The sequence below is a fragment of the Ursus maritimus genome, unplaced genomic scaffold, assembly GCF_017311325.1.
Source record: "Ursus maritimus isolate PB19 unplaced genomic scaffold, ASM1731132v1 scaffold_2, whole genome shotgun sequence".
Classification (NCBI taxonomy): domain Eukaryota; kingdom Metazoa; phylum Chordata; class Mammalia; order Carnivora; family Ursidae; genus Ursus; species Ursus maritimus.
The window spans coordinates 23,296,974-23,323,869 of NW_024424452.1; the positions used below are offsets into that span (position 1 = coordinate 23,296,974).

The window sequence follows — 26,896 nt, forward strand, 5'->3', positions numbered from 1 at the left end:
CAAATTTAGAGTAGGCTTTAGCCCCTCAGTCTCAGAGAACAGGGCAAAATTAACAACAAAACATGAAAGTATAGTATCTGTGGCACAGACTGAGACCCACCCTCTATATGCAACTAAAGAATTGCATTTACCCCAAGGTAAATGTGTTGTGTGTGTGACTTCCAGGAAGTCACCTTAAACTAGTGGTGGCTTAGGAGTCTTTCTCCCCTTCCCTCCTCCATCCTTATTGCCAGGAATGTGAATACAATGGCTGAGCTTCAGCAGCCATCTTGGACAATGAGTTTGAAGATCACAATTTAGACCCCTGGCAGGGGGGTGAATTAACAGAGATTCCTGACCTACCTCCAAATTTCTCCTACTTCAGAGAGGAGATAACCTTCTGTGGTGTTTAAGCTGCTGTTATTTTGGGATTTTCCATTACAAGGCTGATTGGAAACTGACCTTTGAGTTATTCTGGATGGACGCTACCAGCAAAGAGAGCTTCTTCTGCAGCTCCTTCAAGTCCTTTGAGGTACTCGGGGGCTCCTCTTTTGCCATCCTGAAACTCACTCCAGTCTCTTCAGGGATTAAGTCTTCTACCAGTAAGCTGTCCAGGGCAGGGCGCAGTCGAATCTCTCATGTCACCCAGCCTCTTGCTGTCACTGGTGAAACAAAAAGTATCTTGAACCATTAGTCGTATTCACCCAGCTCGTTCAACAAAAGCTTCTACTATTCTCACACATTGATGGTAGGTGTGCAGGTGGAGGGTAGCTTGGCAATGTCTATCAATATCTATCAGAATTTCTAAGTGCACACACCTTCATCCAACAACTAATTTTCCAGGAATCTGAAGGAAATAATCAAGTAGGTATATCAAAACATACAAACGGATGTGCAGTGCAATTCTTCATATAGTATATAATAAACAGCAAAATATTGGAAAGAACCTAACTGTCCATCAGCAGGAAACTGGTTAAATAATGATAAATTCATGAAATGGAGTATCACATAGTTGTTAAAATTATAATGTGGACATCTAGTTAGTGACATGAACATACATCCATGATAAGTGAAAAAAACTGTAAGATATCCCATATGGTTACATAAATACATGTATTTTATGTTTATATTCCATAGTAAAATAACAGACCTAGAAAGATATAGATCATTTAATACCAAAATGTTAATGGTATTATCTCTGGGGACTTATGTTTATTTTTTTTAGCCTTACAAACTGCTGCAAAGAATATAGTAGAAAGCTGAATACACTATTTCAAGTCCCATTGCCTTTTTTCCCTCAGAAAGCCATTCTTAAACAGTGATGGTGGCCAATTTCTTTATTTACTACCCACACTAAACAGGTTGGCTTCCAACCACATAAATCATTCTCTATTTACTTTTAAGCCTCCTCTTAATGGGTGAGGTGTCTCAAGGGCAGACCAAGCCACAATTAATACTCTGTGACTCAACAGCCTTTAATTTTCAGGACTGTCCTAAGTTAACATCATTATAAAACCAATTTGTTCAATAAGATATCTATTTTTTAACCCTTGTTGGATTTTCATATAAACAAATATATTGTTCGTATTTTGTATTTCCCAGAACAACCATAGGATGGACACAATTTCTCCCTTACAAATGACCTCCTGACTACTGATAGTAAAAAAGCCTCAAAGATCCTGTCACAGTGGCCAAAATTAACTGAGTGATGCTGTCATCTGTTTACCATATCGACTATACCACATGGTAATTATACGAGTTAAGGGGGTAGGAGTTACTTTACTGACACCTACAGGGTCTAGAATGCAGACTTAAAGTACATTTTCATCACCCCAGCTAGACAGCCTCTGCTACAACCCCGTTTGTCAAACAGGAACCCTTTGGACAGGAAAGGATTAACCCCTCCACAGCCATATTCTGTCTTTGAAGCTGCAACTGGCACAGATCTTGGATTTGGGAGGTTCCCAGGACGTGGCTCCCCTAATCACATCTCTGCAGCAGGCAGATACAAGCCCAGATCTCCTTACAGGTCTCCAGAGGCCTAGGGAACCCAAGAGCCACCCAGACCGGTTTGGGGAGTCCGATGGGAATGAACCTGGGTAGAAAGCCACGGGCCACAGCCATCAAATACATCCACCTGGCTACCAAGCCCCGGACCCTCTAGTCACTCACTCTACAGAGGAGTCTCCCCAGGAACTGAGAAGTCTCTGGAGGGAGGCGTCAACCCTTTAACCTCCCGCGCGGCCCACAAGTTCCCGCCTTCTCAGCTTCCTCCAGACTGACCCCAGAGATCACTGGCCAACCCGCCCCTCCTGGGGCTAACTGCCACCCTGAGCGTTCCTGCTGGAAGGGAGAGGGGGCGCACCTCCGGCTGGAGGAAAGGAATGCTGGGCGACTCGGGCCTACCCAGGCCACCCCCTCCCCATCAGCTTCCAGTCTCTCGGCCTTCGAAGACGCGAGGAGAGCCTCCACACCCCTTCTAGGGATCCATGCGTAGAGAGGAAGTGGAAGGGAGGCAGGTGGAAAGGGGGTCTGCGCATGAGAACGCACGGAGGCTGAGAAGGGCGCGTTCACGCGGGAGTGGAGTCATTAATTTGTGGAGAAGAGTCCACCTTTGTTACTTAGAGCGCCCCTCTCTGCAGTGGCAGGGGAAGGGGGTGTCCCTCGGTAGAGAAGAGGGACCTGTGGGAAGGAGGGTACCTATTTTCATTAAACCTGGGGAGAGGGTTTGGATACTCCCCCGCCAGGTTTTCCAAGAAAGCGCAGGGTCTCGGGGGTGGGATGGGGCTGGCAACCCTTTTACCAAATCTAGCGGTGGGTGTGAGGGTGTGTGCGTGCGCTCCCAGCCGGTCTTGAGGGCTTGGGTTCCCTAGAACTTCCCTTTACACTAAACTGCGGACAGTGGGCCACAGCACAGGACACCCATTGCCCACTCAACCCGCGCCCCGGCGCCCCTCCATCTGCCCCTCCCTGCGAGGGGGTCTAGTCAGCCCGGGCATGCTGTACCCTAGCATCCAAGCTGCGAGCTCTCACCGGTCCTAGAGGCCGCGCTGACCAGGGTCTGCAGGCGGAGAGGAGAGAGGCGGGGGGAGGAGGAAGAGGGGAAGGGAGGAGAAGGGAGGAACTCTTGTGGGCAAGGGCGGGAGTGCGAGCCTGTTTCCTGCCCCGCCCAGGCTGCCGCCTTCCTCCGCCCCCGCCCCGCCCCTTCCTCCGCCTTCCGCAGCCCGCGTCTCCCACAGCTGCGCCGAGTGCGGCTCTCCCCGCCCACGGCTGGAGGGAGCCCGCGAAGGCGCACCGAGGCCTCTGGCCGCGCGCTCCCCAAAGCGCGCTCTCCCCCTCGGCATTTTGGAGCCACCCTGACAGGCCCCGAATAGTTTACAGATGAGGAAACTGAGGCCCGTCCTACACTCTTGGCTTGAAGTGAGAGTGCCCAGGCCACCGCCGAGACAGGTGGGCTGGCCTCTGAGCACGGGTTTGCGCAGCGTCTTAGGGCGTCCCCTGCCTAAATACCTACACCTGAACCACCTCTTTTGGAAGCATTCCTGGAGCCCAGGAGACCCAAGGATGAGGTACGGCCCTGACCGGCAGGTTTTAGCCATTACTTCTCACGCAGATATCATGAACCAGCGAGATCCTTAAAGATGGGTTCGGTAATTTCCTCTATTTTTTATAATTGAAAAAGCCTCAAGTCCCTCAGTTCCACGTCAGAGCCGGACACATGTTCCCTGGCCCCAAATCCGGCCCATAGAATAGGGTTTCTCAATGACAGCGCTATGGACATTTTGGGCGGGAAAATTTTGTATTGAGGGGGGCTGCCCTATCTTTGTAGAATGTTTAGCACTGTCCCTGGCCTCCACCCACTAGATGCCAGTAGTCATCCCCTTCCTCCCAGTTGTGACAACCAAAAATGTCCCCAAGCATTGCCAAATGTCCTGTGAGGGGGCGCAATCTTCCCGTTAACCACTGCCTGGGTGGCGCTGTTGGTTAATCATCTGCCTTCAGCTCAGGTAGTGATCCCAGGATTCTGGGATCTAGCCCTGCCTCTGGCTCCCTGCTCAATGGGGGTAGGGGGTTCTGCTTCTTCCTCTCCTTCTGCCTCTCTCCCTGCTCTCTCTCTCTCTCTCTCTCTCTCTCTCAAATACATAAATAGATCTTAAAAGCAACAACAACAACGACACAAACTACTGCCATAGAGCTACTGGTAAAGACCATGAGCTGCAGGAGGGGTGTTCCAACAGTCCTGGGCCCTGATTTCAGGGCTGACTCTTACTGTGTGACCTTGGGTGAGTTACCTCTCCGGGCCTGGGTTTCATCTGTAAAATGACAGGCCTGAGCATTGGCCTGCTACTGCATAGTTCTCAGGCTTTTCCATCCAGGGACCTTTGTGGACCTACCTTTCCTCTGTGACCCGCGTTCATAGCAGCCTGGGAAACAGTCACAGGCTTTTAGGGAGCAGGGATGCAAAAATAGCTGTAAAGAAGTTAGTACCTGTTTGGAGTATAGGAGGAGGAACTCAAGATTCAGTGATACAGTCTTCTACCAACTAATATCTCTACAAATAAACAGGCTGGTGGATGAAGAAGTAAGCTTGGGACAATGATAATAAAAAGAAGCTACGGGATCCTAACTCCACAACAGCCAAGAAAAGGGGCGCTAATGGTGGAGACAGGACATGGACAGGTAAATGCCCCTAAATTTTTAAGTTTCAGGCAATCCTGTGTGACTTCATGCATTTTGTTCTGCTGCAGTATAATGGGTGCCCCACCTAAGAAAATGTTGTGGGGTTTTTTTCCCACCCTTTAGAACAAAACACTACAACTGTTATTCCCTGCTGGGCATTGCTTTGGAAAGCTGAATTGGAGCCTTCCCCAGGATTTTTATTCAAGGGTGCCATCTAGGGACGCCTTTGTGAATCCTCTACTTCCTCCGCACCACACACAAACACACACACACACACCCTCTGTCATTCTAGGGACAGCCAGGTTTTGCTTTTTCCTTGTGTGTTGGCTGCCTTCTCCACCCTATTATGGCTTCCATAATGGCTGGGATCCTAGCTATCTCCATATCATCAGGACTTGACTCATGACGACCATTGATGGGTCAATAAAACAAAGCAACGTGCAGCCTCTTCTATGCTTTTCAAAGGTTACGTACTCTGGCTAAGCAACTATTTCAGGTCTTAGGAAAGACCTGCCAGGAGCACTGGGATCTGCATAAGAAATGTGTGAAAATTTCCCAGCAACACACTGAGACCCTAAGCTGTTTATATTACAGAGATGGAGACAACCCAGACTCTAGCTGACTTCTCCCCAAATTGCCAAATTTAGCAAGTAAAAATCCAGGACACGCAGTTCAAAGTGAAGATAACTTTTTTAATGTAAGTATGTCCCAAATATTGAATACTCACACTAAAAAATTATTTGTTGTTTACCCTGAAATTCTAATTTTACTGGGCATCCTGTGTTTTATCTAACAACCCTGTATACTTGGAGTTGAGGGATTGAGGGACTTGAAACCTGCATCCTTCTTGGGAATTATCAAACAGAAAGTTAAATCAGACAATTCTGGTGCGGATGACGTGGCCAGGGGTTGGAGTGGGGTGTGTAGGGGGGGACATGGCATTTTCATTCTCCTTAGTAGATATTTTATTTATTTTTTATCTTTCTTCAGACCGTATGTAGGTTTTTGGTTGAAGCTAGGGAGCAGATCCATAGTCAGGTTCAAATCCCAACCTTGCCACCGACCTAGCTGAGTGACTATGGGCAGGTGTCTCAGTTTCTTCAACTATAAAACTTGGGATAATAACTGGATTTATTTTCTGGGTTGTTGAGTAGATTTAGAAATGATACTCATTAAGTGCCTAGCGCAGTGCTAGCAGATGCATATAGCTCAATACATGAAAGCCATAATCATTGTTTTGATATTTTTGAACACAGGTGGATTAAAGTACACTGACTTTCAGATGGAGACATGTCTCCTAATCACCCACAGGGTCTTGAGGCTCATTAGCATCTACCAGTCCCTTTCTACTAATTCACTTTGTTGAGTTACAGCTGCTGGTTTTTGTGGGACATTGGGTTTCATGGCCCATTATAGGAGGCCTGGTAGTAGCCCCATTTCTGTCTAAACCAAAGTTTCAAACCCCGTCACTAGTTCATTCATTCCAGATACTATTTGAAACTATATATTATGGCGTCTAAATGTAGTATACGTCCGATTCGATAGGGCTACCCAAAAGATCGGGTGAAACCAGGTGGCACAGGCGTTGAGAGGACTCACCTGAGGCAGAACAAAGGAAACAAGTTTATTGAATATACCGCAAAGGAGGGTTGGGTGGGACAGGGACCACAGAGGAGAGGCTGTTTGCAAGGACGCAGTGGGTGGGGGCTGTTTTTAAAGCGGAAGGTGGGGAGGTGTGGGGACATACACAATTCTCCCCTTTTTGGTAACTGTGCCTGGTTGTAAGTGGCCCATTGGCTAGTTAGGGCCTATGGATATTTTGAGGTGGGTCATCTCATGGGCTTGTCTGTATTCAACCAGGGGGTCTCCGTGGTCCCCGCCTACATTCCATTGCTCAAGCCTGTTTGCCTAAAAGCAGCCTCTACCTATATGTCTTTTGATAGAGAGTACAAATATAAGAGATGAGCCACCACAAGGTTATTTGGAAAGTATGGAGAAACCAACTTTGAGGAAGAAGTAAGAAAAAGGAGCAAGGGAAGTACTTGGTGCTGTGCAGTGCTCATGGCAGGATCTCAGGAATGTTTGTGTTCGGGCCAGGTCCTTTGTGGAAAGAGCACTGCACTCGGGTTGTGAGGACAGGCTTCAAATTGGATCAGTGTTTCTTAGGAGTCGCATCACCTTGGGAAAGTTATATATCTTTCTCGGTTTTGGTTTTCTCATCCATAAAATGGGAACAACATGGAGTTTGGGGGGAAATTGAATGAAATAACAGATATGCAAGCATGGCACCCCAAGTAACACGTGCTTTGAATGTTTTGGGCAGCAGCTGATATTGTAACCTGTAAGTACACATGTGTGCGAGTGTGTGTGTGTGTTTCTGTGTTTATAATAAGGATTACGTTAGCCACAACATGTATAGAGTGCCTCTGGTATCGGGTGACCGAACCATCCCACTTTGCCGAGGACTGAGGGGCTTCCCAGGATGCAGGATTTACAGTTAAAACCCAGAAAGTCCCAGGCAAACTGGGACGAATTGGTCATCCCCCTGCTCTGTGCAAATTGCTTTACAGACATTATCTCATTAAACCTTTAAACCTACCCTATGAGGTGGGTGCTCACATTGTTGCCATTTTACTTTTAAAAAGGACACTTAGATTAAGCAACTTGCTCAAGCCACTTAGCTAATTAATGGGAAGGGCGGGATCTGAACCAAGCTGTGTCCAGTCCAAGACTTTAACCACCATGCTGTTTGCATTTAGGCCTCACCAAAGGCACAGTCTTTTATTGCCACTCACCTCTACGTTCCCGGATCATTGCTATCTCCCATCTCCCCTTCTGTCATCAACAATTTCTGCTGCCCAGCCAGGCCTCCAGCAAAGGAAGACACCAGCTGAGTCAAGCCCAGTCTTGTATCTGGCCACAGCTGAGGCCCCTCCTTCCTTAGCAACAGACGCTGAAGCCTGGTTACGGACCCCAGGGCCTGGGTGCAAGGAAGCACCTCCAATGTTAAGACAGCCCAGAGAGGAGGAGAGAGAAGAGCTCAGGCTTCCAGGGTATTGTTTAGTGGGGTGTTTCTTCCCTCTTCTCTGTATTAATATGTAACTGTGCTTCAATTTTTCCTCTACAGTGAGCTCGGTGTGTTCCTGGAAAAGTTCCAAGAGAGGAGCTGCTCAGTGGAAGGGAAGAGTGGCCAGACCAGGAGGTGCTGGAACCACAGCCGAAAAGCCCAGCAGAACCCCAATGCTCTCCCTTCATTCTCTAGCTTCCCTTTCTTTCTTCTTCTACCAGGGGTGGGGGCCGAAGTCTATGACCTCAGAGGGGCAACCCTGTGAACAGAGCTTTCAGAACATTTAGAAAGTTCCATTTTCTGTGTCATACCCATTATGCTGTAAGGAAGTGTGAATTTCAGAGCCACTGGTAGGAGAGGATCGTCCCCGGAGAAACTGAAAGCTCTTTATTCATTTTGTAACAGGTTCAATTAGAATGGACAACATGAATGACATGGGTTGCTCATCACAGAAGGTAGGTGTGAATTTTAAGATGTATTTCTTTTGTTTTGTTTTGTTTTTTAACCTGTATTTTCAACATGTAGGGAATTGGGGGGTGGGCCAGAAGGGAATGTTTCAATCATAGACTAATTGTCATGTTAGATCCTCTTGACTGAGCAAGTGTGTTTACTACATTTTTATGGTGTGTCCTTTGAATTATGCTTTTTGCTCAATTAGGCTTTTCAAAATCCTCAGGTTTTGCTGTGAAAATTTTAGGAATAGACACCTGTTATTCCTTTCCTTTCCCTTCCAAGGCCGTTAGATGGTCTTTTCCATCCAACAATTCCCGACACTGGGTGTACATCAAAATATCCTAGACAGCCTCTTGAAAACAGACACTTAGCCTCACTTCTGAAGGTTCTGATCCAGAAAGGTTGGAGTGGGGTCCCCAAATCTGTATTTTTAACTAAGAATTGGGTGCCTCTGTTATAGCAGGTCCTCAGATGAGCATTTGGGAATGGCCTCCAAGAAGAATGTGCAAACAACATGTGTAGTCAGAAATCAGCCCTCTGAAAATAATAGTTCTGCCTGATCTAGGTGTCAGAATCTTGGTTTTAAAAGCCAAGATCCACTAGGTTGACACACACTGAAGTGCCCAAAGGAGCATTTTAAATTGAAATGAAAACTCCCTGCAGTTGACCAGAGAAAACACTTAAACGTTAACGTTTTTAACAAACGATTTTGCATACTGGATAGTTCTTACAAAAATCACTCTTTCCCCTTGAAAATGCCACAGAGAATTCTTAGCCAGGTATGGTCAATCAAGAAAAGTATCTTTGTTCTGTTCCGGAATTGATTTCTAGATCTGCTGATCCTGTGCGTATCCCACGTTTTCCTTCCTGTCCCATGCACTGAGATGTTTTCTACTCTCAGGGAATTTATGGCTCTGTGTGTATAAGTCTTAGTCTGTGCCTATAAACTAGCTCAAATTTAATTTGTTCTTCAGAGCTTCTGCTCTATTACGTTCTATAAAATTCTTCATGTCTTTCTTGCAAAATGTTGTTTTGCTTTCTTTATTTCCCCAAGAATGGCTTATCTCTTTGTATGATGATTCAGCTTCCTCTGTGTCTGCCCCTTGGATGACCATCTCTCAGTATGGGGGAGCATAAATATAATTCAATCTGACTCAAACCCAAAAGGGAATCTCTGGGCTCAAGTAACTGAGAAGTGCAAATTGGATCCAGGAGTCCAGCTGATGTCATTGGGAGCCATCTTTCGCCTTCTGGGAGTTATGCTTCCTTCTATGTTGGCTTTATTTTAAGGAAAGCTTTATTCTCACATCAGGCAAAGATGGCTATTGAGAGTGCCTCTTTCTCAGTAGGTCTGGTGAAAGTGTCGGGAAGACTCTAATCAGCCCAGGTTAGGTCACAGGCCTGTCCCTGAACAATCAGTGTCTCGGAGGATGGAGTGCCCTGATTGGCCAGACGTGTGTCACATGGCCTTCCCTGGAGCCAGGGTCTGGTATCAGCCTATTGCACAGCATGGACAGAAATTGGAGAAGAGCCAGTTATGTCCACTTAGGGCTGTGTTCTACTTCTTGGTAGAAAGAGTAACTTCCCAGTTGGTGTCAGGGCTGATGTCAGGTTTACTCCAACCACGAGCAGAAGCAGGAAGGCCAAGGAACCTCCTCCTGAGTAATGTTAACATCCTCCTCGAGAGTGCAAAAGGTCAGGGTTTGGGGGTTAGCTACTAGTTACCACTTTTGTTGGTTACTTACTCAAGATGTCCAAAGTTTGTGGTGTTTGCTTGTTGCTCTTTTAATGAAGATTTTTATTTGAAACAGATTTAAAAGCTAGGCTAAGGGAAAGATTGCCACTGACCACAAAACCTTCTTGCTTGCAAAGACGAGAAACAGGCATCCATAGCTTATCAATCAGTATATGTTGTCCATCTAGGGTCCTGAAGGAAATCAGAAACGGCTTCCTAGTGTTGAAAGTGCTGTTGGCAGAATCTACTTCAGATGGTGTGGTACCTACTTTGCATGACCAGGTTCCTTTCAGGATAATGCCAGAATTCTCTCATTTTGTTCAACTAATTGGTGCAGATCTGATATTAATTTTCTTAGGATTTATTTTATTTGACAGAATGTGCACACACGTGCATGCACATGAGTAGGGGGAGGGGCAGAGGGAGAGAATCTTCAAGCAGACTCCCCACTGAGCGTGGAGCCCAACTCAAGGCTCAGTCTCACCACCCATGAAATCATTACCTGAACCAAAACCAAGAATCGGATACTCAACCGAGCTACCCAGGCGCCCTCTGATATTAATATCCGTAGCGAAAATCATCTTGGAGATAATAATCTATTTCTAGATCCTTGAAATTGAGGTCAAGAGCAGAGAGACAAACAGAGATGTTTAAATCAACAAAGTGAATTCTTTAAAAACAGCAAGGTCTGTGGGTTTCAAATTCATCTCGTTTGAACTGAAGCCCAACCTACCCTATTTTTAATGAAGTTCTGTTGGGGAGTCTGATACGCCACAGTTTTTGAGAATAACTGGATTAGACCAGTGGGCCTGTTGTATGTTTTTAAAGATCTCAGGCTTACTGTGCAGCTTTATTTGTGGGTTTTCAGGTCTTCATTTAATTTTAAGATCAACATCTTCCTAAAGTAGCTTATCATGATAGTGATACTTGCTGTTCCCAATGTGTTGGGCTGCAGAGTCTTGTGTATTTAAAAGCACCTCTGTGTGGCTAGGATGTGTTACCTACATTCTCTGAGGTTTAGTTTTTTCAGGTTGTACATGGGTATAAAAAACTCTCACAAGGTTATACAGTGCCTAGAATGAAATAATTTGGAATAATGATGGTGTTGTTATTAGTGTTACTATTTTCTGAGGTTGAGTCATCAGTGAGCAGTTGGTTAGGGCATGAGGGTGGCTTACATCTGCTTCATATACCCCCCATCTCCTACCCCCTGCCAGTTACCCTGCATGACATAATTTGCTGACTCAAGTAAATCAAATCAATCCAGGAATGTCTCATCTTACAGAGTTCAGTCCAAAGTCATTGCCTAAGGTGAAAAATCATGGAGAGTCAAAAGTGCCCTTGAAAATCCCTTAAACCATCTGAAATACTTCTCAGTAAGTCCAGCCCTGCAGTTCTCCTCTATGTTGAGACATATTTCTCCATCACAGCCCCAGATAAGTAGTGGTCATACACATAGGGCCTGAGTCCTAGGACAGAAACATAGAATCACTCAACACTGCAGTCACTTTCAGCTCTGCTCAGGAGAGGTGCTTGGGAACTGAGAGTGACCATGGGAGCCACAAGTTCACCGCTACCTGAGGGTTACCCCTAAGTGCACACTCACTGAATGGATTGGCAGACTCAGACACCCATACTATTTAAGTGATATTTTTTTCTTTTCACAGGAAGCTCAGAGAGTTGCTCATGTGTGTGTTAAACACACAGAAAGTACAATGCCCTGCATAAGCCAGTTTCTACTCGGAATTGTGTACTTGTGAAATGCAACAGGCCGTTTTTTAAAGTTAACCCCTTGAATCATGACCCAGGATAGGGTAACGTGGGAATCTTCCCAGGGGAAAAAAATATATGTTAATTCGCTCATAGAGAGGTAGCCAAGGAGAAGACACTGGAGGAGAGACAGACTGCTAATTAAAAAAATAAAACCTATACCATGGATGGACGGGGGTGAGAAGGGTGTTTAGTGGGCAGAACTCGGTCCCTAACCCCTTTCTTGGGGATCTCTTTACTCCATGCTAACCTAGAGGTTTGGAAATCTTTCCTAATTCCTAAAGAGTGGCTTTGTTCCCATTTCCCACAGATCGCCAAGAGTGACTCGATACATCACATGAGCCACTCCCAGATGCGGCCAGAGCTGCCCCCTCTGCCTGCTTCTGCTGAGGAGGAACCATCTGAACTCTATCAGGTATGTCTACTTGGCTACTGCTCTTCTGCTCGTACTCCCCGGGGGGCGGGAAGACAAAGAGTTAGACTTGACAAGTGGGATCAATGGCACTTGGGTCACTTCTGCTACCAGGAAAGACTCCAACTGTGTGGGGAAAAAAAGCTATCTAGTAACACAAAGGTGAGTTAGGATCCGGCCTTCTCCCTTGCCTGCCGCGCTGTTGAACCTTCCTGAACTTCTGCATCTTCCATTATTTCTACACTATAACCATGCCCATAAAGAATAAAGACGATGGAAGTAAATTACCTGACTCACAAATATACTGTTACTGAAAGCCAGCTGTTGTCCTTGACATCAGAAATCATGCTCACCGTGGACAGAGAAGTGCGATTGGTGACCATCCAAGAAGAATTTGCCTGAGTTTGTAGAGAGAAACAGCATAAGGCACATGGGACTCCCTGAGTCTCCATGTGAGTGGAACTTAAGCTACTCCAGAGGTGTCCTTCGCCGTGTCTTACTCTGCATTTCTTCCCTTCTAGACCATCATGTCGCACAGTTTTTATCCCCCCTTGATGCAACGCACATCGTGGACCCTGGCTGCACCTTTCAAAGAACAGCAGCACTATCGTGGACCCAGCGACTCCATTGCCAACAACTACTCCCTGATGGCCCAGGACCTGAAGCTGAAGGACCTGCTGAAGGTTTACCAGCCGATCACCGTCAACATCCCTAGGGAAAAGATCGTTCAGGGGCTGCCATTAGGTATTTGTAGCAATGTGTCATGCCAGCTCAGAATGGGGCATTGGGGGGGATTTTTAGTCCTGGGTTCTAGTTCTGGCTCCTTTGCTTGCTGCAGCTAAACTTGGATAACCTCATAGAGTCTCAGTCTCCTCATCCATGGAATGAGAATGATCATAATAGCTAGCATTACCTTGACCATATGCCACACCCCTTACATTTACCACACCAAACACTTGTGTTCTTGATTGCTGCGTAACAAATTACCCCCAGAACTTAATGGTTTAAAACAACCAGTATTTATTATCACACAGTTTCTGTGGGGCAAGGATCTGGGTATGGCTTAACTGAATGGTTCTGGCTCAGAGTCTATCACAAGTGTGCAATCAAGGTGTCAGTCAGAACTGCAGTCACCTAAAGGCACCGAGGGAAGGATCCACTTCCATGCTCACTCGGGTCCTCAGCTCCTTGGTGGCTGTTGGCCATAGACATCAGTTTCCTGCCACATGGGCCTTTCCATGCGGCAGCTCACAACATGGCTTCTGGCTTCCCTCAGAGGGAACAAGGGAGAGAACAAGAGAGAGAAGAGAGCCAAAAAGGCAGAAACCACAGTCTTTTGGGAACTTAATTGTGGAAGTGACATCCCTATCACTTTTGCTGTATTCTGTTTGTTAGAAGTGAGTCACTAGGTCTAGCCCACATGCACAAAGGCTTGATACCAGGAGGTGAGGAATCATTGGGGGCCATCTTGGAAGCAGCTTACCACAGTACTTTATATGTATTAATTTATTTAATCCTACTAGGTATACTTAAATCTGCTTATCCTTCAATAATTCTTACTACATGGGTGTTGGAGACTCTTCATCTGCCCTCTGTCTCAAACTTATTTTCATATTTTTCATTTTTCTCTCTCTGCTGTGTCTGGGTGAGTTCCTCAGATGTATCTTCTAATTCACTAATTTGCTCTTCAACTCTTTTGAGCCTTGAGTTTATAATGTCTAATGAATTTTTTTTTTTTAATTATCATGGCAATATCTCTACATTTTCAGATTTTCTAATTGGTTCTACTCATGGGTGTCACCCCTGCCAATTTCTCATTTTGTTCTTATGGGCATAGCTCTTTCAATTCCTGAGAAGATCTTAAACATTTATTTTGGAGCAATGTTTGTAACACTGTATTATTTTCACTTTGTGAATCCCTTGATTGTTGAGTTAATTACCTATCTTTCTTAGTATTGATTTTTCTCGTATGTTCTGAGGATTTTAGTTTGCAGGCTTGTGTTGAGAGTTTTTTCCCTTCTTGCTACATGCGTCCCCCCCTCCATTGTTTTTATGGAGGTGTGATTCACATACAACAAGATGCATAGATCTTAGGTGTTCAGTTCAGTGAGTGTTGCAGTTGTTTATACCACATAGCCACCACCCAAACAGGATATGGGGCATTTCCACACTAGAGACAGTTCTCCTATACTCATTGCCAATGAGTTCTCTCCCCTACCCAAGACCATCCCACTTCAGCGTAACCACTTTCTGATTTTTGTTACCATAGATTAGTTTGGCTTGTTTTCACTTACAAATGTAATCAGTGTGCACCCTTTTGACACATCCTTTTTAATCCGACTTTCTGATTTTTGTGCCTTCACCTGTCGTCTTAGCACCTCAAATTAGTACCAGACCTTGTATTGGTGGTTTAGGACTCCCATCCTGAGGTGATATTTGAATCTTGTAGATGTGGTCCCTGAGCTGTGTGAAGCCCGGCCTCGTTATTATCAGGCTTTCTCTGTTATCTCTGGCTGCCGTATGAATTGAGGATACCTGTGATTTATCTGCATGGCAGTGCTGCTGTGTCTTCACGGGTAGGGCAGCCTCGCTTCAGTCCTGGCTTTATGCTCTGAGCCTCGTGCCAGTCCCCTACAATCATGGAGTGTTTCTGGATTCTCTAATCCCCAGGTATCAAATACCTAACTACTCCCTGCTCTTGGATACAGAAGCCAAGTTTATAATTTTTACTTCATACTCTGTGCATTTCTGGTCCACATAGAAAAGCATCTTGTTGAATATTGTAATGTCTTTTTAATTTTTAGAGAGTCTGTTCTTGTTGTATTTGGAGTAGATTGAGGAGCTCGAAGTATGAACTCAGAATACATCTAGGGGCACCTGGGTGGCTCAGTCGGTTAAGTGTCTGCCTTCGGCTCATGTCATGATTCCAGAGTCCTGGGATCAAGTCCCGTGTCAGGCTCCCTGCTCAGCGTGGAGTATGTTTCTCCCTCTCCTTCTACCCCTCCCCGTGCTCATGCGCACGTGCTCTCTCTCTCTCAAATAAATAAATAAAATCTTAAAAAAAAAGAATACATCTAGATTAGGAGTCTTCAGTTCTCTTTGATTCTGCCAAAATATCAATTTAAAATCCTGTCTTTAACACTTCTCTGTTACTTGTTAATTTTTTTAGGCTAGAGACTTAAGCAAGTAACAGTATCTAGTTATAGTTTACTAATATAGTTTTATATCATTTACTGAATTCATTTGTAGTTACCTTGTATTTACTGCAAATGATATTGGTTTTTCTATTTGTAATAATCAGTATTTCCTTTAAAATAAATATACTAAGTTTAAAAGTCTGCACCTATTTAAAGAAAAACAGTAAACAGTAATTTCCAATGTTTAGAAAATAGGGCATACAGGTTTAGTGAGTGAATCAAGTAGGCTGTTATTCATACTTGTCAGTTGTATGAATGAATGGAAGGTATGTGCAGCCCCATTTCATATTTGGGGAAGCTGAGTCCCGGAGTGTTGAAATTACTTCTTCAGAGTCACACAGATGTTTAGCGGTGCATGTGGGACCAGGTGGCCCATCTCCTGTCTCATCCCACTGCACCAAGTCTACTCCCCTTGGTATGCTCTGGGACTGTCCTGAGAGTCATGTCCCTATGGACAAAGGTTGGCCCAAGGCTACTGGCCATCCCTGATGTGTTTCTTCTCCACGGTTCTAGCAGCTAACTACTCTTCAGAACCCAACAAGAAGAAAAGAAAGTTCTCCCCTAGAGGCAAAGAGGATCCCACCAGGTAAGTGTCCCTGTGGGTGTTGGGGATTGCAGGACACCAAGCCAAACGACAGAAGTCTGTGGTCTCATTAAAGCCATGCTCTGTATCTTGATTTCCAAGCATTCTCAGCCTCCAAGTAACTCATGTTGTTGTTGTTTTTTCCATCAGTCCCCTTAACCCAATTTTTTCAGGCTCTGAATAAAACGAAATTAACAAACTGAGCAAAACCAATGCTAGCATACCTATGGGTGTTCCATGCTTAGAGGTTGTCATTGAAGGACACATCCATGCTAGTAGATGACACAGGGGAGAGGGGCTTGCACTGCAGAATGACTCTCAGCAGCTTGGAGACAGTAGGGCCTGACGCAGAGCACCTTGGCAGAGAACCAAGAGCTGAGCTGTGTCTACTTTTCAGGACGAAGCTGGCCTGCAATATCTCAATCTCATCACCCATAAAGAAGGAGGTGGCGATATCTTCGACCCTTCCAGGAAGCAGGCCAATGAGTCCAGAAGAACAGATTGGTGTGATGTTACAACAAGAGTTGGAAATAGAAGGTAAAGAAACCCAGCCATCTGAATCAGACTTAGAGGTACGTTCTTGTTGCTTCCTTTCTCTCAATTGGCTGAGTATTATCCTTGGCATCTCAGTGATTCTAAACTCGGGGAGAACAGCAGAATCACTCAGGGAATGTTTTAAAATACCGAAGTCCAGACCCCATAACACACGTGTGTGTGTGTGTGTGTGTGTGTGTGTGTGTGTCAATTATTTTAGTAAGTCTTAGAAAACTTTGGGTCCTCTTAGAACATAGGTTGCAATGTGCTGACCCATGAGCTAGGGTTGCCAGATTTTGAAAAACAAAACAGAAAACAGGGCACCTAGTTAAATTGGAATTTTAGATTTACAATGAATAATTTTTAAAATTATACTGAAATACTAAATGTATACATATATCTCACTTCATCCTATATTTTATCTGGCAACTCTACCGTAGGCTGAATTTGGCCTATGGTTGTGTTTTGAAAATGAGGAAAATCTCACATAAGCTGGGTTTCTAACCTCTTTTGAAAAAATTAAGATATTTGAAGCTGCGAAGTATCTACCTCCTTTAGATGAAAAATACATTTTCCAGTTTGTGAGAGTGTCCAGTATTCTGTATTATTGTCTTATGTCCAGCCAACTTTCACTAATTAACACTACCTGCTTGGTTCTAGGAAGACTTTTAAGTTTCTAATCTATTTTAAAAGAAGAGGAACAAAACTTTAGAGCAAATAGCTTATGAGTTTATAGTGTGTATAATAAAATGATTTATAATAAAAGTGACAGCAACTGAGTATGAGCTGTTGGCAAAATTCCATACTAAACCCCCTAGATGCTTGACCCCATTCGAGACTTGGGTACTATGATTATTCCTGTTGTGCAGGTGTGGGAATTGGGGTGAGGTTTGATTAAGCAACTTGCCCAAGGTTACACAGTCTTTAAGAGGCACAACTAGAACTTAGACCCACTCTGGGTGATACTAAAGTCCTTGTGGCAGCATTTCTCACACTTGCCTGAAGATAAGAATCACCTGGGGTGCTTGTTGAAAAACTCCAAACTGATTCAGCAGGGCCCATGGATCTGCATTTTAGTAAGAGCCTCTCTCCCCACCCCAGGCAGTTCTTACAATGAGGGAAGTTTGGAAGTTTCTTCTCTATAAGGATCTTCCATTTAAGATTGGAGAAAGGTGAGCTCAGCCACTTCTGACCACAGACAATTGTCACAAAAGGTCAAACCTGATTTCCTACACTTCGTGCTTCTCATCCCATCTTAAAGTATTCGTTTCTAGAACTAATCAGCCATCCAGCAGCTTAGTGCTCAAAACAAACAAAACTTCCTGAAGTCACCAGGTCACATTGGCCATTTTTGTTCAGTTTGTGTGTTTGTGTTGCTTTTCTAAACTCAGAAGCCCATGGTCAGATTAGAAGTATTGTAAGTCTCACTTGGACTCTGGGGAATTTTCTCTCACTGGCAGCGGCAAGCCACAGGATCTAAGTGCTTTGTAAGCCATTATTGTTGGTGAGGAGGGTGAATTTCTGGGTCCATTTGAGGAGTTTGTTAATCTTCTTAGAGTTCACCAGATAGGTTCCCTCCATCCTGGCCTGCGAAGTATAGTACTCATTCCATTGTTACTATCTGCATAGCATTTCACAAGTCCATCTTTATACCCCACCGAGCTCTCTGGCTCTGGTTGAATCTTCCAGAGTCAAGGAAAAACTTGCCCGCCATCACACTGCAGCAGGTGTGCGGTGATGGGCCCAGATAGCCCGACTGTAGCGGGTGAAGGATGGGGACGGGTGCTGTGTGAACAGGGCCCCTTGGAGGCTGACAGGTGTGGGCCGGTGGGCACAGTTAACCAATCATAGTCATTGTCTTGTTGATGGTTTGTTTATGGAAGAGGTACTATTACTATTTGACCAATGGCATCCAAAGAGACATGATTGCCCCCGAGGACGATGAAGTGATGCATCGGATTTCAAAGCTGATTTCTAACACACTGCTGACAAGTCCCTTCCTGGAACCCCTGATGATCGTCCTGGTGAAGGAGAAGGAAAATGACTACTACAGTAGCCTCATGAAAAGCATTGGTAAGGCTGGGTGTAAATGGGGCAAGGGGCTCCTTTGTGGAGGGCACCATCTTTCTCTCACTTATAGTCCACCCTGGTTCCCCCCAAAACACCAAAGTCATCCTTTTCATTCAGATGATCTCCCCTACATCTCTCATGTCGACACCAGCCCTTCCTGTACTTTTTAAAAAAATTTTTTATTATGATATGTTAGTCACCATACAGTACATCCTTAGTTTTTGATGTAGTGTTCCATGATTCATTATTTGCGTATAACACCCAGTGCTCCATGCAATCCGTGCCCTCCTTAATACCCATCACCGCCTTTCCCATTCCCCCACCCCCCTCCCCTCTGAAGCCCTCAGTTTGTGGATGCACATCAAAGTACAGGAAGTGCTTCCCGGAGTCCATAGTCTCTTGTGGTTCATTCCCCCAAGAGACTATGGACTCCGGCAAGCACTTCCTGTACTTTGATGTGCATCCACATAACTTGGGGATCTTGTGAAAAATGCAGATTCTGATTAGACAGATCTGGGGTAGGGCCTGAGAGTCTGCATTTCTAACAAGCTCCCAGGAGCTTTGGATGCTGCTCACCCCGGGGGCAGCACTAGGAATAGCAAGGGTCTACCCAAGTTTTAAAATCTAGCTCAAGACCTGCCTCTTAAGTATTTTTCTCTCTCTGCCACCCTCAGTGATCCCTCCATCCTCTGCATTCACAGCACTTCCTGTGTCTACTTTCAACTCACCCTGCTTTGGAACATCTCCTGGGCCATTATTTCTCCTCTGTTATGTAACACTGGTGTTGTCTTTTCATTTCTTGCGGGTCTTGGCTCCCGTATTAGACTGTCATTTCTTTGATGATGAAGGACGTGTTATTGATCCTAGCTCCCCTTCATCCTTCGGCCCGTGTCTTGTACACACAGTAGGTCATTGAGAAATATTTAATGATAGTGAGTAACGTGAGAAACATATCAAAGGGGAATGGTGATCATATGAGTTCCTTGCCTTCCTATTTTATCTGGACAATAGCTGTCTTTACCAGGTTGTCTAGTTACTTTAAATTTCCTACTCAATTTCCTAATGGTGTCAGTGTAGTGGCCTCTTGTCTATGCCAGGATAGAACCAAACTCATAAGGATAAACATGGAAAGTCCTTCAAATTCCAGCCTCAACATACTTCTGCAGTCTTATCACCTTGAACTCTACCACTTGCATCTGATATTTCTGCCCCAAGATAACTCACAGCACCTCAAGCACGTTTTACAAAAGTCCTAGAATGGCGATTTATTACATGCTGTTCCTTCTGACCCCTGTGCTCTTCCCTTCCTATCCTGTCTACAAATTCCTACTCATTCTTCCCAGTCCAGCTCAAATGTCACTTCGTCTGTGAAGCTTTTACCAATCTTTCTTTCCTTAGCATGTGAAAGATTTGGTCTCTAAATTTCCGTTTCTTTTTTTTTTTTTTAAGATTTATTTATTTATTTTAGAGAGGGAGAGTGTGAGAGAGAGAGAGAGAGCGGGAGGGAGGGGCAGAGGAAGAGGGAGAGAGAAACCCAAGCAGACTCCATGCTGAGCGCAGAGCCCAATGTGGGGCTGGATCCCAAAACCCTGGGGTCAGACCTGAGCTGAAACCAAGAGTCAGATGTTTAACTGACTGCGCCACCCAGGCAGCTCTGAATTTCCATTTCTAAGTATCTGGTGTCATCTGTTGCATTGAATTTTTTGTGTGACTGCTTAGATGTGAGAAACCAATTAATGTTGAATGAGGCATCAGCAAATACCAGTTCATTGTCATACATGATGCTAGATATCCAAATGGAGCTCAATCCCAGGTTCTGAGCCTCAGACCGTGAACCTCCTCCCTGAAACATCTTCAGAAAGAAAACAAACCAACAGAGTGGAGCTTCCCCAATTTAGTTATATCCAGGGGATTATCAACATAATGGGTATTATCAGTGTAAATGGTCAGAAGCTCGTTTACATTCTAAGTGTGCAGCTAAGAGCACAGAGTGTTCAAGGTCCCTACTTACTGACAAAGTGTTTGCTCTGTTGGTTATATAGTTGATTACATCCTCATGGACCCAACAGAGAGAAAAAGACTCTTCATCGAGAACATTCCCCGCATGTTTCCTCAAAGAGTGATCCGGGCCCCTGTGCCCTGGCACAGCGTCTACAGGAATGCCAAGAAGTGGAATGAGGAACATCTGCACACAGTGAACCCCATGGTGCTCAGCCTGAAAGAACTGTGGTTTAAAGAGTAAGAAGTTCCTCCCCTCCCTTTTCTTTCCCTTTCTTTATTGTTTGCCCACAAAAGACAGTATCTTACGCTGGGCACAGTGGGGGTAGCCATGCCCTTGAAGGGAAATGACGAGAATCCTAGACCCAAAGTACATAGAAACTGTAAGTGACAGCTCTCCATCCAGTGAAGTGACCCATCTTCGTGCTCCCGTGACACCCCGACCCTGTCTCTAAGCCCTGGCTCATACTGGTAAAGAGCACAGATTTGGAGCCAGCCTGCTCAAGCCCAGATCTTAACTCTGCTGCTAGGTAACACAGGCATGTTACATCATCTCTCTGTGTCTTGCTTTCCTTATCCCTAAATTTGGGATGATAAGAGTTCCTGCTTCATAGGGTTGGTAGGAGGAATTAAATAACTTAATACATGAAAAGTACGTAGAACAGTGCCCGACAAACTGTAAGTACCCATTAAGTGTGAATGAGCCATTACCTCTGTGAGGACATGTATCGCTGAATTACAATTGTGTGTGTGCTGGTTTGTCTCTCTCTAGCCTCCGAGACGTATGGGGGATTGGGTCTTATTCCTTAGGTAATTCAGTGCCAGCACAGTGATGGCAAGCAAGAGTCTCAGTTATGTTCATCAATGACTAAATTAGCCACAGCAAATGGAGGAGTTTGGAGGATACATGAGCCACTTTTTTTTTTCCTTCATTTTTCTAAATTGAGATATAATCCATACACCATAAAATTTGCCCTTCTGAAGTGCCATAGTTTTTAGTGCATTCACATATTTGTCCAACTCTCATCACTCTGTCCTTCAAAAATATTTTCATCATCCCAAAAAGAAACGCTGTATCAATTAGCACTCCCCCACCCCCACCCCTTCTCCCTTCCACTCAGCCCCTGGCAACCGTTAATCTGCTTTCTGTCTGTACAGATTTAACCTATTCTGGACATTTCATATAAATGGACTCATACAATACATGACCTTTCATGTCTGGCTGCTTTTTGCTTAGTATCATGTTTTCAAGGTTCATCAGATATTGAAACATGTATCAGTATTTCGTCAGCTCTACGGCCGGATATTACCCCACTGCATGGCTGCACCATGTTTAGTTTATCCATTCATCGGCTGCAGAGAAAGACTGTCATTTTGGTGAAGGGGGTGTCCGTCAAGGGAGGTGTAAATCCTGGTGGGAGAATGAGGCCGCCAGAGTTCAGTGAAAGGTCAGGCTGATGACATCATGAGAAGCCACCATCTGAGTTTTTATTAGAAAAACTAGAGGCAAATATGCTTACTTAATTTTGATTGGCTGAACTTACCAGTAGCTCAGATATTTTATTTTGGGGAGGCTCTGTAGCTTCGAATGTGTTTTTAGTCTTAAGAGAGCCCTGTTACTTGGAGAACTTACTTGTTTATCACATTCTTAGTTATACCTATATTTCCAAAGGGAATTGAGGGGGAAGTCAAGCTGGCAATGGAGCCCACCAATGATAAGAAATAAGCACATTCCCTTCTTTGGACTGAATTCAGTTTTCTAAGTCATTGGATGTGCCAGTCAGGACACTGGAAAAAAAAAAAAAGTCATTTTCTAATGAGGCAGAAGTGTATAGGGTAATAATTTATAGAATGGGTTCCCAAACTACACGACTAGGTTCTGGTTCTTGCTTTGTCAATAACAAATGCTGTGATTTTGGGGAAGCTAGTCGCTCTAGGCGCCTGTTTCTTTATACGTAAAATGAGAATAATAATAATACATACCTCGTGGGGTTTATTGGATGAGTTGCTTAGAACAGTTTTGTCATATAGTAGTTGTTCAATAAATGAAGGTACTGCTTTAACTATAAGCATGTTTATGGCCTCAAAAAATAAGCTAGAAAATAACAAAAAAAATCAGTATCAGGGATGGTAAAATTTGCCAAATGCTCACTGCCAAGAAGGTGTATATGTGCATTTACTTTGATCATGTAGTGAAGATGGCAAATTATTGAACCTATAGCTTCTGAAAAGAAAGGATTCTTACCGCTTGCTTTTAGGGGTTCCCTAAGGATTATATAGGCAACAAAAGCAAAACCATCTAAGAGATTTTTGTCAGTTGAACACCACCACCACCAACAAAAACAACAATGAGAAAGGTTTGTTAAGGAAATGATATAGAAAGCTTTTCTCTGTGCCCTGCATGATTTAATTTAAAAAATTCTAAGAAGTCACCTAGTGATCGGTGAAGGGTGAGGGGCTTGGGGACCAGAAAGAGAGTTGTAGTCTGAAGAACCAGTGTAGGAAGTTTGTTAGGACTAAATTAAAGATAAGTAATGTGGTTATTAGGTGGTGACAAGGGCCATACTTGGGTTAGATATCAAACGTGTGGTGAGGGAGATCTCAAGTTCTAGCCTGCCTTCCCTAACAGTGCTTTGTGACTGCCCAGACACGATGGGGACCAAGTTCACCACCTCCACCAAGAAGGGATAGAAATGTAGGCTGCGGGATTTAAGAAGGATGAGGAAAAGTGCCCAAGAGGTCATTCCAGTGGATGATGGAAATGAGAAGCAAGAAATGAGATGAGCTAAGGAAGTCAGCAAAGATCTAGTTGGGGAAGTGAAAGGCAGTGATGATTTAAAAGAGCGATTTATAAATAAATGGAGTAGACATCAGGGAGGGATATGGCGGCCGTCTGAGCTAAAAGAGGCCTCAGGGAATATGGGCAAGGACAACACATCCATTGATCTGAGAGAAATAGTAGAAGATAAGAGCCTCATAGGAGAAGGTGGAAGGAGGTTCTTGTGTTCATTCCACAAATATCTATTCTGTGCCTGCGTGTGTAAGGCACTGTGCCAAGGGATACTGTGTGTGTCTGGGTGAGCCGGGCAGCCATCGAGGGTAGGTCTATAGGGTGATGGGTTGTGTTTGTTTAGACCAAAACAGTCCTCCGAGTTGTCCTGAGTAGCTCACCTGGGGGCCACATTGAGGATTAGATGGAAGCCACTTGATCATGAAGCTGTTGCTTCTCTTGACCTGTCTTCTCTGTCTTTGCTGTTAAAGAACTTTGATTGCCCATTTGATATCCCAGTTCCCAGCCAGGCAAATACCAGGTTGGTGGCAAAAACCCCCCTCCTCAGATGGGTTACCGAGAGCAGGACACGTAGGAAGTCTCGGCAAACAACAGCTGAGTTCGCTCATCTGTCTACTGTTTGCAAGGTTCCTCTGGACTTTCTACTCCCTCCCCAGACTCTCAGATTTTTCAGATATAATTAGTTTTACTCTCCTTGAAAAATAAGAATATATACCCTTTGAACTTATCCTACAGAATTCATTTTCAATTGTCTTCTCAGCCCAGGACATATCCCCCTCTCTTTTGGCAGATTTAGAGACCTCAGGTTTGTTCGAACAGCAGAATTACTGGCAGGAAAATTGCCTCTGCAGCCTCACGAATATCAGGATGTGATCCAGAAACACTGCATGGAAGCACGCCAAATTCTTCTCAACAAGTCAGTATCTGGCCTCAGAATGGGACTGCATCACAGTATCATAAACTCTCTGGAGTGAAAACTGGTTCCCAGCCTGGAGGTTGCACAGTTTGCTGACTTTCCCCTGACCACTTCCTCTTTCCCCTTCCTTCCACTTTCTATCCCCTGATGGTCTTTGTGTCTCCCCATGTCCACTCTTCTTCAACCCTCACTCCTGGTCTCCCTCTGCCTTTCTGAAATTCTCATTACTGTTCCTTGTTGGGGGTACCACTTCCCTTCCCTTCTTCTGAAGTCCATTGCTAGGTTACATGACAGTGCATTTGAATGACTTGTGTTCAGGTGGCCCAGATAAACAACTGCAAGGTTCCAGAGTTAGGGGGGTTTCAGTAACTTAGATAATTCCTTTTTCTTTTGCAAATGCATGCAGGACTGTGTCCAGAGCCAGAGAAATCCCCATATGTAAAATGATGGTGGTAATACCTACCAATGGGTTTTTATTATCAGAGACAATGTATACACAAGTGCTGGCACATGGTAGCTGCTCAATAAATATCCTAGTTATTGTATTTACAACTATGGCTGTTCCTAGTACTTTTCTGGTCATTAGAGGAATACTTTTCTAGAAATAAGAAAAGAGATATGATAGAATGAAAAGGCGGGTGGTTCCCACTGGGAATTAGAAATTGGCAGAAGTAGGAAGAAAGAACAAGGAGGCATCCATTTCTTCTTTTGCTTTTCTTATTTTTAGTCCCAACTTCTGAGCAGCTACCATCACACTGGGGTTTCTCTTCTTACATTTTCTTCTTTTTCTCCTCTTCTCTCTTTCCCCCTATAAAATCTGAACAGAGGCCAGGCATTTGCCAGGGAGAGAAGTTGGACAGAACATTCCAGTTCTTTATGCCCCTTCACCATAATCTCTGATTCTAGTGAAGAAAGTAGAGAGTCTTGGAGCAGGACATGATACCAGCATCCCTTGTGTATTTGGGTATTGCTAATGGAAGAGCAGTCTCTCAATTCAAATCTTGCTACTTTCTTCCCAGGAAAGGGGTTGTTGGCAGGTGAGGTGGCCAAGGATATGAAAATACTGATTTGGAAAGCTGCTTAGCTGGGAAGTGAGCCACCTGCCTGGTCACAGAGAGTGGGGAATGTCTGATCAGAGTTCTCCGAGCTCAGAAGCACTTCTTACTTGGGTGCCCTCCTGTTTTTACAGGTGGATCCCCACCTGTGCCCAGCTTTTCATCTCACAGAAGGAGCAGTGGGTCCATTTTGCTCCCAAGAGTGACTATGACTCCTCTCATAACATTGAGGAATATTTTGCTTCTGTTGGTTCCTTCATGTCACTCCAGCTGAGGGACTTGGTCATTAAGTCTCTTGAGGACCTCGTCTCCTTTTTCATGATACACAAGGTACGTAGGGGACCAGCAGTAGGCCCTTTTGAGGGGAAACAACTGAGACAATCAGAATTCCGTCACGTAGGTTCTCAGCTGTGAGCCAAGGACAAAAAGTAAAAAAATTCTTGATTGTCACACACATTGGGTCATTATTAGCTCATGAAAATGATTTCTGTGAATCACAGCAAGCTTTCCTGAGATAATTACTACCTAATTGGCCAAGTTCTCTGGAAGCGGCAAAATTGTTAAAAATTATTTAAAGAAAGATTGAGTAAAATGGAATTCTTACCCCTTATAGGAGGGAAACAGGTCACTTTTTGATCCTCCAAAGGAAGGAGTTGAAAAAGTTTTATTATAAATCTTTGGCTTGATACTTACGAGTGTTGTGTGTATCATTGCAGATGTTGACTTTTTGTTCTTTGGTCTTTGAAGGGGGCATCCCTGAAAACAAAAGGCTTTGTTGACCTAATTAATAACTTTCTTCATGAGACTACTTCAGTGAAGTCAAAATGAAAGCTAACAGCACTGGTTTTCAATACCTCATAGCATCCCCTAAACTTAGGTAGCCTCAGGATTAAGGAAGATTCATTTGGATTTTATACCACATGCACATTTTACCTTAAAAAAGAGTAATAAAAATATAAAATTGCCAGGTTATAAAAGGTTAAATTCTAAGTATTTTTCCAAATGAAGTAAGGATGAACAATTGACCTTTTGCTCAAAAAAAATGTAGAAGCCAGTGCTGCTGAATTTAGACTGTGATGTTAGCTTTCTAGCAAGAACCAATCTATAGATGTCACTGTAATCATCTACTTTGCTAAGCAGAAGAGACTCAGATGTGGGAGCAAATCCCACTCTAAAATTCCACGCAAAGGGAAAAGTAAAATCTTTACATGTCTGAAAGAAGGGGAAATTCATGGGTATTTGATGCATGATAGCTATTCAACAAATGTTTATCAATCATCCTCGAACGGATCTGGAAATGTCTAACATCATTAACTTAGAAAAGTACCACACAGCTGCACTATGACAATTTCATTAAGCAGTGTAGTTTATGAGAGGTAACTTATATTACTAGCCTGATAGGGAATTGTAGATATCTCCACGCCAATATTTCTGCTGTAGGAAGGTTGACATTTTGAATGCTTAAAATAGACTTTTCAGTCATTATCAAGCTCCATTTGAGGCATACAGATAACTGTTTATGCTTTTGGATGCTGTCAACAAATTTTTATCGGGCACCGACTATGTGCTAAATGCTGTGTTGGATATTTTGGAGGAAGTACAGGGTTCAGACACAGACCCTGCCCTAGAGGTTAGAGTAGAGAAGGTAAGATGTAC

At 44.2% G+C, this 26,896-nt stretch overlaps 2 protein-coding genes across 5 annotated transcripts in view; one reads left to right on the top strand and one right to left on the bottom strand.

Moving 5' to 3' along the window:
• The window catches only part of LDAF1 (lipid droplet assembly factor 1), a 71,354-nt gene extending 70,781 nt beyond the window's left edge, over positions 1–573 (bottom strand). For all 4 annotated transcript variants that reach the window (XR_005836040.1, XR_005836041.1, XM_008697190.2 and 1 more), the window contains exon 1: positions 442–573. Coding sequence is in view for 2 of the 4 variants with exons in the window: in XM_008697190.2 (XP_008695412.1) it covers positions 442–537 (96 nt within the window). In the remaining 2 variants the exon portion in view is untranslated. The remainder of the gene's footprint in view (positions 1–441) is intronic.
• Positions 574–3,247: 2,674 nt separating this feature from the next.
• DNAH3 (dynein axonemal heavy chain 3) overlaps positions 3,248–26,896 on the top strand; it is a 168,217-nt gene continuing 144,568 nt past the window's right edge. The window contains exons 1-13 of the mRNA XM_040635247.1: positions 3,248–3,548; positions 4,546–4,659; positions 5,254–5,356; positions 7,787–7,861; positions 8,132–8,181; positions 11,995–12,099; positions 12,618–12,840; positions 15,807–15,879; positions 16,274–16,448; positions 18,294–18,483; positions 20,523–20,718; positions 24,060–24,185; positions 25,375–25,570. Coding sequence (XP_040491181.1) covers positions 8,143–8,181; positions 11,995–12,099; positions 12,618–12,840; positions 15,807–15,879; positions 16,274–16,448; positions 18,294–18,483; positions 20,523–20,718; positions 24,060–24,185; positions 25,375–25,570 — 1,323 coding nt within the window. The 5' untranslated portion in view covers positions 3,248–3,548; positions 4,546–4,659; positions 5,254–5,356; positions 7,787–7,861; positions 8,132–8,142. The remainder of the gene's footprint in view (positions 3,549–4,545; positions 4,660–5,253; positions 5,357–7,786; positions 7,862–8,131; positions 8,182–11,994; positions 12,100–12,617; positions 12,841–15,806; positions 15,880–16,273; positions 16,449–18,293; positions 18,484–20,522; positions 20,719–24,059; positions 24,186–25,374; positions 25,571–26,896) is intronic.